At 43.8% G+C, this 13538-nt stretch overlaps 1 protein-coding gene across 1 annotated transcript; it reads right to left on the bottom strand.

The window, feature by feature from the left end:
* Window positions 1-7364: 7364 nt before the first annotated feature.
* LOC147440397 (uncharacterized) lies at window positions 7365-10200 on the bottom strand. The gene is made up of 8 exons (XM_086483515.1): window positions 8893-10200; window positions 8763-8813; window positions 8470-8645; window positions 8187-8380; window positions 8030-8038; window positions 7843-7946; window positions 7557-7630; window positions 7365-7461 (listed from the first exon to the last, which is right to left on the bottom strand). Exons 1-8 carry the CDS (start codon window positions 10198-10200, stop codon window positions 7365-7367), a joined length of 2013 nt encoding a protein of 670 aa, XP_086339641.1.
* Between the last annotated feature and the right edge of the window lie 3338 nt (window positions 10201-13538).

Genomic DNA, 13538 nt, shown 5'->3' with positions numbered 1-13538 from the left:
TCCAATCAAGGGGGCTTGTTTTTCCCCATAACATATAGAAGAGTAATGCAATCAAAGTGAACATACACATACTGAACTAGATAAGGTTATGCTATGCAACTAGATATGGGGTTTTTAATTTGGGATTGGCTTGAACATTGAAGAGTGTGTAAGCGAACGCGTGCGCGCGCGCGGTGCGGTGTGCGTGTGGGAAGGAGAGGGTACACAATGTATGGGTGGAGCAAGACTCTAGTATGAGCTGCTCGTTATTTTTGTGTATATGTACACAAGAATAAGGTATCAGTGGGTGGGTTCCCATAGCCTGGGCGTCCGGGCAAGACACAAACGCCTGTACCTAACAACCTCCCACTTAAAGGCAAATGTGCCAATAAGTGGGTCCTACTAGCTAAACTACTAGTATGTACAAGAAAACTGGTGAGCGACAACCTACGTCCACTGGCTCTCTCTATCGAGCTACATGCAGTCATATCGGCTCTCGTGGTAGGTGAGCGTGCGTACCCACGCTAGAGCCTGCATGTAAATCTCGCAGACTGCTCTGTATGGTCTACAAAACTCCACTCTGCATCATGCTAGTGTCAGTCATCGTACAACTAACAATGCCTTTTGCAAATGCTCCCACTGCAAATGCTAATGCGGGCCTCAACACTAAGAGATTGTACATGAGACACTCGAACGCGTTGACGAAACTTGCACAATCCTGGCTATCCCAGCCATCTCAATGCTATGTGTATACTCACCCATAGGAACTGTGCATCCTGGCACAACTTATCAACCTCTAACATTAGCATATCAAAGAACTCCATGTGTGTCATCTCTATCTGTATCTCTAAGGAGAAAACCTGCTCTGCCTCTACCTGCACAAACTCTAACAACATGTGTTGTGTCTCACTAGAGTACTTCCTCTCTATCTCTGTCTCTACAAAGTTCACTTGCACGTCATGCACATCAAAATGCTCTGTCTCATGTGCATGGTGGAGCTCCACGAAGGAGACACGTCTCGTCTCTCGCTCAATGCATGCCAGCAACAAAATTGAGACTATGCCATCTCGAACCTCAGACACATTCATAGGATATACCAAACCACTATGGGCGCATCGGCAATCACTAATGAACCGCAATGGCTCTGGAAAGACTTCTCTTTAAGAAGTGTCTGACAACCAAAATTTGCTAACTGTCTCACTAAGATCAAGCTCTGTCTCAGTTGAGGAACGTAGCACACATGTCGTAGCGTGTATGATGCACCACTAGGCAATGACAAACAAATGTCTCCAGTACCCTTTATGTTAAACGTCGAACCATCAGCCAAGTGCACACAATCAAAACTCCCACTAGAAAATGTACTGAACCACTCACAACATTGTGTGACAAGGAAAGCAACATCGCTATCTAGTAACCACTATGGAGAAAGTGTGCTATCCATAGACATATCTGCAAAAGTTACTCACGAGGCAAGCATGAAATCACTGTGACTAGCATAGACTGCCACTAGAACTACCTCTCTAGCATGTGTAAAAGACATATTAGCATCTCATATACATCTACGTTGCTGTCTCATACGTCTAAAACAACGGCGTCTATCATGTCCTGTGTGGCCACAATGCAATCGGCAAGGACGAGACCGCCGTCTCTCACTATCATACATGTCTGGTGCCATAAAGTGAACGTCAAAATGGCAATAAAGTGGGAGATTACTTGACCACTACACAATCATGAAAACCATGACCGATAGTACCAAAAATTGATGCTCGCATATGCATAAAACAACTCCACAATTTGCTATTTGCAAGCATAAACTGGGACAAATAGCTCAACCGAGCATAAAGCGCATAACCATATAGCCAAGTAGAGAGAAAACTAGCTCAAAACCCATCCCATAAGAGAAACTGCCTGCAAAAAGTCAACAAAAAACCTGTGAAACCTGTGTGAATGGCAAAGTCTGTAGCCACACAAGCTTACACAATCCTCACTCCTGCGAGAGTGGGTACAAGAATACCAAACTGGGTCCAAGCTAACAAAACCTGTTGAAGTGAGAGTAAACACTCGATCACTGTCAAAGTGGGACTATATCGACCACTGTACAAGACGGCATAACACTGCAAACTTTTATGGCGAGAAGACGGGGAAAAATGAACAGAGTTTCCTTTGCAAAATGAGCAAAGAAATGCTAGAGTGAGTAAATTCGGGAAATTGGCACACACTACCTCATCGGTCGGTAAACCTGTCGACCAGAAACACTGCGAAGAGCCGAGCGTGCTCGAGAGAAAAACCCGCTCCGGAATGGGCCATTAGAGCCGAATGTGTCGTATGTGTGTCGTCAAAGTCAAAAACTGGAGAAAACATCGAAGCCGAAACACCGTGGATAGTACGTCGGAGCCGGCGGGCCACTCCGGATGGGAGCTAGGGAAGAGCCAATGCTGCTCTCTCTCGATCGTCTCCTGCTGTGTCAAGGTTGGAAAAGCAAGGATGTCCGTTGGAGCCAAACGCTTCGGAATGGGCTTAGAAGGGAGGCCGATGGTGAGGCTACACTAGAGGAGAGCCGGGCCTCTCTTGCTATGTAGAAGCCAAGGAAAACGCCCAATCGCCCTCTGCCGCCCGACGAAAGCACGCTAGCCGAGTAGCCGCTTGATCGGTGTCGAAACCGATGGCGATGCCAATTGCCAATGCTCGAGGCCAATGCCAAGCCGTCAAATTAGTGTCTCCGATGTCGAGGAGAACTCCAAAATCAGGCTGATGCCAGGAGTGATGCACGAGCTTACTCACCTAAGCTCGCAAATGTCTGTGTGTGTGCGTTGACACCGAGTGCGCACGCGCTTGCTCTCCTTTCTCCATGACCAAGAGTGCTCGTAAACTCTCTCTGTCTCTGTCTCTCTCTCTCTCTCTCTCTCTCTCCTTGAGAAGAGCTATCTCTCTCTCTCACCCTTTCTGCGACATACTTGTGGGCTCTTTTGAGGTTAAAAGGTCTATTAAGCAAGGATGTCCCCTGGCCCCCTTGCTTTTCGCCATCGGGTCACATCCTCTCATTACGATGCTTGAAGCCAGTGCTGCGCGGGGAGAGATTCAAGGTCTAGCATTGCTGGGCAACGACCAGCTATTGGCCAAAATGTTCGTAGATGATTCGCTCCTATTCTTGAAGGCGTGCATTCAAGTTGTTAGGAGAGCTCTGGAGATTGTGCAAACATTTGCCGTGGCCTCGGGATCCAAGTGCAATATAGAGAAGTCAAGAGTAATCTCCCTGACGGAGAACGACTCTTTTGACCTTGTAGTCTGGACAGGAGAGATTATCTCAAAAGGGAGTGTATTTAGAAACCTGGGAGCCCCTGTAGGGGTGGACGTAACCCACAGTCAAAGATTTCAATGGGTCCTTGAAAATATAAGTGCCAAAATGAGAAGGAGGGAGTTCGTTCTCCTACCCTTCCAAAGCCGGATTAGAGTGATCAATGCTTTTATGATTCTGTATATTGCTTTCCTCAGTCCCGTGCTCAAGATGGCTAAGTGTAACTAGAAAGAATTCTTAAAACTAGTGAAAAGGATTCTTTGGAAGAACAACACAAAAACCTCCTGGCCATGGCAGTGGGCTAGATGGGAGGTAGTTGCTTGCCCGGTAGACCAAGGAGGGCTCGGAATTCTTAACCCTGTATCCCATGCTGAGGCCCTTTGTACCAAATTTATGGTCTCATTTGCTAAACAGGACCAAGCTTGGGCTACCATGACCAAAGAAATGCTTGATGCAGCAAAACTGGGATCGAAAGGGGGAAAGTGGAAGGGGGTTGTGATGCATGACAAACTTCTCGCCACAAAGTGGTCTTATCTTAGATCTGGTGGACTCTCAAGGGAGGTGATGAGGAAGTGCAAAATTGCAGCTGCGGTTTTGGAATGGGGGGAAGTAACCAGATACTTTAAGAACTCCATTTTGCACTAGTTCCCTTGGCTCTCTAAAATATTGGGGCCACCACAAAGCTCCTATTGGATAGAAATGGCCAGGAATGTGAATAATAAGGAGCTCATTCGACTAGAGAAATTCTAGGATGGCAACAGGAAGTGCTGGAAAACTGATGACTCTTTAGCCATCCAATTTCAACTGAATGGCTTTGAGACTTTACTAGTCTATAGAGTGATAAAAGAGCTTGATAAGGTGGTGATGCCAATTTGTGAATCCAACTTTGAATGGGATGCTCGGAGATGGCCCGGGAGTAGTAGCCTCTTTTAAAAACCACACTCTAAAGGCATTTACCATGCATCAATGCACGAGGCTAATTGGTGTAGCCCCCTCAACAAATTATGGAAGAGGCACTGGACGGAAAAATGGTAGGAGGGAGTATGGAGAACATCTGGAAGCCAAGGTGGCCTCAGTATATGAAAATATTTCTGTGGAAAGTGATGTGGGGTGCTCTGCCGACGGGCGTGAAGATACAAGAAATAGGCATCGGGTTCGATCGTTGCTCGGGGTGCAGAATAGCTAGTGAAGACCTAGCCCACCTTTTCATGGGATGCCAGGCAATATGGCTGGGAAAATATGAAAGTGGATTAAAAGGACATGGCAAATTAAGTTCTTCAAGAATGATCGGTTCTTTGGTAGTAACAGGCTGGGAAGTCCTGCTCTTCTCGTATGCACTCAAATAATCAGGTCAGGTACTACTTCTTGCACCATATTTGGCAAGCAAGGAACCGCCGCGTGTTTGAGGGGGATCTGGTTGTGGCAAGCTTTTGTGAAATCAAACAAGAGAGTAGAGTGATGATCCACATGATCTGAGGCCAATAAGCGTCAGAGGACTAGTCTAGAACAATTCATAAAATCTTGTAAGCAGAGGAGTAGTAGTGGTTTCTCTGCCAAGCAGATAACTTGTAATCCTTTGACCCTCAAGGCTCGGTCTGAGCTCGAGGATCGGTGTATATTTCTGATGTTCTTAATACTATCCACTCACAATTGTGAGTTTTGAAAAAAAAAAGAAGTATGCAAGGTGAAGCTTCACTTTAGCATTCTAAAACAATAGAATGCAAAAAAAAACATATATGTGTCTTTGTGTAAAATTTACTAAAATTATGCAAGGTGAAGGTTCACTTTAGCATTCTAAAATAGAATGCAAGAAAAGTATAGACATGTCAGGATGTGAAATGAAAGGTAAGTCTCCATCATGCACCGAAAACAATGAAAGTCTCCCTAACCCAACACAATACTAAGGGTTTCTTTTAGAAAGCCAAAAAGAAATTTAATCTATTTCTCTACAAACAGATGGAATGGTAGTCTTTGTCGAACCTGCAGACTCTGACGATATTGCAGAAGTGTGTGTGTGAGTGTGTGTTCACCACACACGCTTTTCCCTTATTGCTTGCACTTCTCAGTGCTGGCTCATTTGGTTATACTCAGATTGCGACTTGTTTTGCTTCCTTTGACTAGCGCTACCACGTGCAATGCTTCCCTCCCCCTTTGCTCCAGTGTGTGTGTGTGTGTGTGTGTGTGTGTGTGTGTGTGTGTGTGTGTGTGTGTGTGTGTATGTGAGCAACACCACCACACATTCCCAAGGGATACAGCTCCTCGATTCTACTATCGACCTGCTCAACAACACCTCGATTCTGCTGCCCAACCTACTTGGGTTTTGGTTATATTTCGACCTGCTAGGCCTCGTGGCAAAGCAATGCATGCCAGTTGCCGGTCGTATGTAGCCGTTAGGTGACCGTTGACCAAAAAGTCAACACACGGAGCTTACGCACAGTTTCGAACACCCGACCTCGCATCCCAGGAGCATTGCCTTAACCACTGCACTACGTGCGTACATGTGCACAGGATGTGGAGCATTCTGTAGATAGGTCTGAAATGTTTGACGTGATCGGTTGGGCTAGTCATGCTCACCTACATGCGGCCTAGCAGGCCGATATTTAACCAGAGCCACCTACTTGCCGACTTGACAGGCTGCTCAATTCCTTTGCTCGCCGACCTGCTCATCTCGATGCTCTGCTCAATTCATGCCCTTGATTCCCTGCTGCCGATTCTCCAAGCTCTTGCACTTACTGCCCGCTGTGCCAATTCCTTGGTTGCCTCGCCTTGCTTGGCCTGCTTGATTGCTTATCTCATGGCCCTTTGCTTGCCTCAAGCCTCTGCGCTGCCCGATTCAAAATGCTAATTGGATCTGCAGCTCGACACTATCGAAGGTCACACACAGTGTGTGTGTGTGTGTGTGTTCAAACACTCTTCTTGGATCTGCTTTGCTTCTCACCAGGCTCACTACTCGGCTTGCTCTGCAAAATTCCATTTCTGCATGATTCTCTGATTCTCTCTCAAGACGCTCTCGTCTCGAGAAGAGCTGCACACCCACGGGTGCGGGGAGCCGAGCACCTCCACCATCGGACCGATTCTCATCGAAAATGCACCGATCTGATCTGATTCATGCTAGATCTACCACCGCCGAGCTGAAGCCACCATAGCCAAGCTCCGTGCTTCCGCGACGGTCACGGAGAAGCTGTCGCACGCATGGTTTTGATACCACTTGTGAATGCGCGGTGCGGTGCATGCAAAGAAGGGGAGGAGCACGAGAGTGTGTGGGGGGAGCAACCTCAGGAAGTAATGAGTGAGGAGCTTCTTGTTCTTCATATTCAAAGAATAAAGAAGTGTACACACGGTGGGCGGACGGTTGGACACCGGACGTTCGGCCCCAAGCAAAGGCGCAACGCCTTTATCCCAACAAACATGACATGGAGGTTTTTAACACTTAGTGAAACCCTCGAGCCTTGTTGATATATATATATATATATATATATATATATAGAGAGAGAGAGAGAGAGAGAGGGAGAGAGAAAGAGATTTCATTATCATCTTCGAAGGTCAAATATGACCTATGGACCAAACGAAACATAATGGGGTGTGTGGACCTTATTACTGACTTTCGATGCTCAAAAATTGAGTCTAAATGAGCATTGCAATTGTGAGCCCACATAGCAGTTGAGACAAAAATGTGTGTGGGGAGAGCTGAGGGCTAAATTTGTGGGGAAAGAAAGCTCTAATGGGATAAAAAATTGAGCACCTGAGTAGGGTACGACACTTAGACTTACAAACTTGTTGGGGACATAAAGTGCAGAATTGATGATAATTTTTGTCGATGCCCCAACACCATTACTCCAATTAAGAAAACTGGCAAATTTACACAAGTTTTAGTGTAATTGTCGGCAAAAGCTTCAAATTTAGACCTAAAAACCGGGAGAATTTCAAGTTTCCCCTTATTTTGATCGGTTAGGAAAAATGTATTTTTCTAGCCCTGACACACACATGAGCGCATGTGTGGCATGCATGCATGCAAAAAAGATATCATGGTACACAAACATGGACAACCATAAATCTATATGCACATGAAATCTTGTCCCACTGGCAATATTTAGGTAATGTTGACTGTTACAAAATAAAGTTGAACATCCAACCTATAAGATACTCCACGATATTTTGACCTGCCTTTTGCAAAATGAGGAGCTCCCCTAAAAACAAGGTGAAAACACAGAAAGAGAGTCATTGGTCTCTCAAAAACTTCTATTTTAAGAGACTTTTATATATCGCAGGCCCAAAGGCTTACCCTCTTATGTATGCCATATACTTGTTTGGATCCATTGTTTGCCTTAGCTCCAGCTCATTGTTGTATTCTGAGGCCTGTAATTTGCCATACTCACAATTGTAAGATTGCAACAACCTTCTTAAAAAACCTCAGGCTCTCTCTCTCTCTCTCTCTCTTTCTCTCTCTCTCTCTCTGCAATACATCATGGAATTTGAATAATAGGATATAAGGCTTGCGACCAGGCTTAATGAAAAATTGGTTGGAAAAACTGACAATCTAATGGTTTTAAGGCATTCAATATTGTTACCTTAAAATTAAGTAATTGAGTTTGTTTGGAGTCGTTGCCTTCATAAAATTTGAGTACAGCACGGTCATAGGCTCCTGCTGCTTCATCTTCTGTGTCAAAGGCGCCTATATTTAATTAAAAAAAACATCTTTAGTCAGTGGGATATTCTTTCTAGAAGCGCAAGATATTGAAAGGGCCTTAATTATACCCAAGTAAACTGATGAACGCGATGAGGTTGACGTTGATTACCAACGGCCGATCGAGGAGCAGATAATTAGGACAAGAAAAGATCACAAAAATTAGCGCTTAGAACGTCGTACAATGGGATCGATGTTGTAATTAGCAGGCAATATAGTGTTGATTACTTTGTTTTCCATTCCTCGTCTTCTTGTTGATGTTGGTATGTTTGCTTTTGCTGTTGTTGTTGTTTTGGCTGTTGCTGTCGCTAATTTGGGCGTCAGCTGCTTGTGCTGCGTCTTTATCATCAAGCGAGACGTAGTCTTGTAGCAGCTCCGTCGGCACCCACAGAGAGGCTTCAAATCTTTTTGTCGAGGGCTTCCTGCAAAATGGAAGACGAAAATGAACTGGTCAATTGATATTTGCTTTACTAGCTAGAAATGAAGGAGTGAATTGGGCCACCCTAGTTACCGATATACTCCCTTCAAGCGCTTCTTCTCCCCGGCAACTGATTCGACGGCGAGAGGTGGGACAGCCAATCGCCTGCTTTCGCCAGCAGCTACATGATCGCTTGGTAATTCCTCCTGCACCGACTCCTCAATCATGTTGTCATTAGGCTCAACGTTGTCGTCGACAGCAGCTGGCACCTGGAGCACAGAACATGCAATATATTATTCATCAACCCAAGCTTTATTTACGGCAGGAGCTGATCTTGCAATTAATTGCTTAATCGAGCTTAATACCATCTGAATTTGTTTTTCTACCTGAGGATTCTGAACATACGCCTCTTCGATAAACGCGGGCATGGCCTCGCCCTGCAAGCAGATTGGGTTCATATTATTACTATTATTATCGTTAGCAATTTTAGCGAGCCCTATGATCATTTAGTCTTACAGATCTTTTATAATGTATCCGATCACTGCCCACTTGCTGATGCAGAGGCTGCAGCGGACCGTCTGAATGATTAATATTGGATTGATAGTGTTGAGTGTAAACTTGGCGCAAACTTGGCATGTCTGCAAACCCGGCGCTGAAGCTGGATGACGCTGTCCTGTAACTCATGCTCCCAATATCATTATTAATGAGCCCATCGACACTATTCACTACGCTATATTCACTTGGATTGAGACTAGCAGCGGCAGGAAATTCCACATTAATCTGTTCCACATCATGGACATAATTCTCTATGTCTGCAAGCTTGGCGCGCTTCCGTCCTTTTCCCTCTTCATGCGCATCAGCATCATCATGCGCCTTCTGCCTCATTGACGTGTCCACGATGCATCGAATATCTGCAGCTGCACTATTAGTTAAATGGTACTGAGCCGGTAAGAAACTGCTGTGATCCTGTAGCCCCTGACGTAGATGATCAGCATTCATGGCATAATGATCATGCGTTAATTTGGCTACTGCACTAACTCCAAGCTGAGGCACCAGAAGCTGCTGGTGATGTGCACCCTGCAGCAGATTTGCATAATGAACTGGATAAACGTGATTTGAATCTTGGCAGTGCATTGATCCAGCTACACGAATTGCGAGCTCAGGAAGGGACTGCTCATGATAATTATTAATACTGCTCATCTGCAGGTTTGGGGGATATTGCGTAATGAATCCGGGTGCAGCGCCGCCATGCTGATCAGCCTGCTGCACCTGCTGATCCTGTAGTCCGACAACACTTCCAAGCTGATGCTCGTAATTGTATGACCCCTGCAGATCATTAGCATATGCATAATATTGAGCATATAAATCAGAATCTGGGTAGTGCGTTAATCGCGCTAGATCATGATAAATAACTTGAAGCCGATCAAGGTCCTGCTCATGGTACGATGCATGCTCAGAATACTGCGTTAATGCGGCATGCTCCTGTATTATATGAGGCAGCTGCTCAATATCGTCCTGTAACCCCTGCAAATTTGCAAAAATTATATCTAGGTCCGCATCAGGAATAACTTCATCCTGATCAACTAATTGAGTTGTACTACTGAAGCTCTGAATAGGCTCAGGATCGAGATCCTGATAACGCAACAACTCATGATCCTCCATCAAGAGCGATGCAGGCACTGCATTATAAATTAGAGTTAAGTCTTGATCAGTGTTAATTAGCCCGCCATTCTGAATAGTATCATAAGTAGTACCGGCTTCATTAGCAATTTGCGTTTTATTCGTCAGGTCATGCAAATCGTTGTTGACAATCGATCGATCCATGCTCAGAATCTGACTCCTGGACGTCTAGTGATGATCCCTGCACAATATGCTCTATACGGTTAAGAAACAGCGAGACAGAGATTAGAGAGAGCTGTCTGTCTTACAAAGAACTAGACGTTCGAGAGATAGAGAGACCTGTCAGTGTTACAAAGAACTAGACGTTCGAGAGATAGAGAGATTAGGACACAGATCTGTCTCTATTGCATAAAATTAATACAGTCTAGTCAACTTGCTTTCACCCAGTGTAGAGAACTATATTGATTATTGCAGAGGCTGATTGACTATATTTGAAGGTATATCAACTACTTTCAAGGTAAGTTGACTTGACTATAGTTGACTATTCTTCCAAGGTATACATTGACTAATATTCACTATTTTAAAGGTAATATCACTATAGTTAAGGCTTTTTGTACTCAATTCCTCTCCAAGTTTCGATAGAATGATTGCACTAGGCCTATCACTTTTTACGAGCAGTGCCATATACTAAATAGTCCTATGTAGTCAAAGTTTTATTGACAACTTTCAAGGTAAGTCCACCTCATTATAGAGATACACCGGCTATAATTGGCTATTTTGAAAGGTATATTCACCATAATTGAAGCCTTTTGTAATGGGGTCATCCAAGTTTTAGCAGATGAATTAATTGCACACTGCCTAGGCCTTTTTTCGATCACTGCCATATCCTAAATAGTTCTACATCTGAAATCAGGTGTAAACACAAGTGATCTGTTTGCTATGTTCTTGTAGCTATTATTAATGATGGGTATAATAGGTTAATGTAGTCACGTGTATACCTCGTGTATACTGATGCATCTACCAGGAGCTTTATCTGCTTATGTATCCCCTTGATGCGAGTCTTCAGGTGACAACTTCTACCTTGTCAATCACTATGAAAATCTCAACACGTTTATCACAATCTTTTACCCCGTTTTGTAGAGAGAGAGAGAGAGAGAGAGAGAGAGAGAGAGAGAGAGAGAGAGAGAGAGAGAGAGTCCAAAATGGGCTGGCCAAGGAAGAGAGAGAGGGACGGGAGGACATTCTAATTTTTTGTTTCAAATATTACCACGACTACCAAAATTGCTGCTTATATTATCGAATCCCGCTCTAGCGCTTAAACATTCAAATTTTGGTATTTACCTCTGTTTTTCTTGTGCATAAAAATTAAACAACATTATTTAAAATTTCAGAAAATAGATATTAAAATATGAAACAATGGCTATGTGGATAAACATGAAACTACGAAGAGGAAGCTCCATCCTAGAGTTATGCATGCGCCTCCATATAAAGCAAGCACCGTCAGACATGAGAAGTTGAACATGGACGACATCTTCTGCCGAGGCATGGACACTACTTTCTCGGACCTCGAATATCTCCACAGGACGACCTCCACAACATCCATCCATCATGTATTGGATTGGCTCTCACAAACTGAGGTAGTCGATTCATCCCATTATAGCAAAACACAGACAAACCTGTTTTACAAGTGGAAACCCTCATCGTCTACCTACACCCTCCAAGCTTGGGGATGGTCTGCTTTTGTAATGAACTAGAAAGCCCCTTCTTCAACAAAGCGTCCCCCCTTGAAGGTAATCCTGGCGCTCTGTACTCGATTCACTATAGTTGAAGCTTTTTGTACTCGATTCCTCCAAGTTTCGGTAGAAAGGCTTGCACTAGGCCTATGAATTTTTACGGTGGGTATAATCGATCGACTATGGTCAAAGTTTTATTGACAACTTTCAAGGTAAGTTGACCTCATTATAGTGATACACCGACTACAATTGACTATTTTAAAAGGTTTATTCACCCTAATTGAAGCCTTTTGTAATGGAGTTATCCAAGTTTCAGTAGATGAATTAATTGATGCCTAGGCCTTTTTTCCATCACTACCATATCCTAAATAGTTCTACATCTGAAACATCAGGTGTAAACACAAGATCTATTTGCTATGTTCTTGTAGCTATTATTAATGATGGGTATAATAGGTTAATGTAGTCACGTGTATACCTCGTGTATAGTGATGCATCTACCTGGAGTTTTATCTGCTTATGTATCCCCTTGTGTGAGTCTTCACGTGACAACTTCTACCTTGTCAATCACTATGAAAATCTCAATACGTTCATCACAATATTTTATTGCGTTCTGTAGAGAGAGAGAGAGAGAGAGAGAGAGAGAGAGAGAGAGAGAGAGAGAGAGAGAGAGAGAGAGAGAGAGAGAGAGAGAGAGAGAGAGAGCAGATTCCAAGCACTAGTCTCCCCATGTGCCTCCATGCAAGTGTATCGGCACTAACACACATTGTCCCATCATTTGAGCGATGGTTGGCATGCCATGTGAGAAGCTCCACTATAGACTTTCTTTTAAACATGTGTTGAATTCGAGGGATAAGTAGAAAGTGTCTCAATACCTTGTGGGGTAGGTGAGCCCCGCTCACACCGGTCTTGTAATGTGCTTCCCCACACACGGGATGTGATATAGTGAGTGCACGTTCTGCTACAAATGGATGTGAGGAAGACCCTACAAAATACAAAAATAACATCCTACAAACCATCAAACTAACAAATATGCATACTTGGTGTAACCCATATCACATAGTCGAGACTGCACGCGATCAGAGAGAGACAAAGAGCAGAAGAGACCAAGAGAGCATGTACCGGTGCACCTCCTAGAGGGGAGTGCTACACCAGCATGACGAGAGGAGAGGAGAATAATAATTTATACACTGGGTGCAATCTCCCCCTATTCAAGAGTGAGCACTTTTCATTACATACCTCTAGGTTAGAAAACAACTGTCCTCAGTTACGAAGATAAATCTTGTAAACCATACTTGTCAAAATCAGTGATTAGAAATATCAATCAAAAATATCATATAGTAAATTTTTCTTGTATGAAACTAAAAAACATTGCTTATGCCTGTCGTCATCCATATACTACCTATTGTCCCATATCACCAAAACAAGCAGTATATCTCATACCCTGATGAATCAGGATATCATTGGTCACACTCATCATTCAATAATCAATTCTCATCAATCTCAAGTACAATTCCATAAATACTGTCACGACATAAAATTGTCATATATCAAGTCCAAATCCAATATAAATCCAAATCCAAATATCTGCCAACATATACCTAGGTAACAAAAGCATACTAGGAATAGTGGTGGCCATCCACTGCACCATAATTTGTGATTGGTGTTGTCTAAATTGGCAAATCTACACCCGATGTCACTATAAGAGGAGTTGTCTATAACTGCGTCCATAGCCACGGAAAAACAAAGAATAAAGGAGAGAGAAAAATTTACGGGAGCGGCAATAACCGTGGCTATGGACGCGATAGTGGT

The sequence above is a fragment of the Adiantum capillus-veneris genome, chromosome 15, assembly GCF_014529385.1.
Source record: "Adiantum capillus-veneris isolate H3 chromosome 15, ASM1452938v2, whole genome shotgun sequence".
Taxonomy (NCBI): Eukaryota; Viridiplantae; Streptophyta; class Polypodiopsida; order Polypodiales; family Pteridaceae; genus Adiantum; species Adiantum capillus-veneris.
Note: the sequence above shows the minus strand (reverse complement) of the source record. Positions and strands in the feature narration are given on the sequence as shown.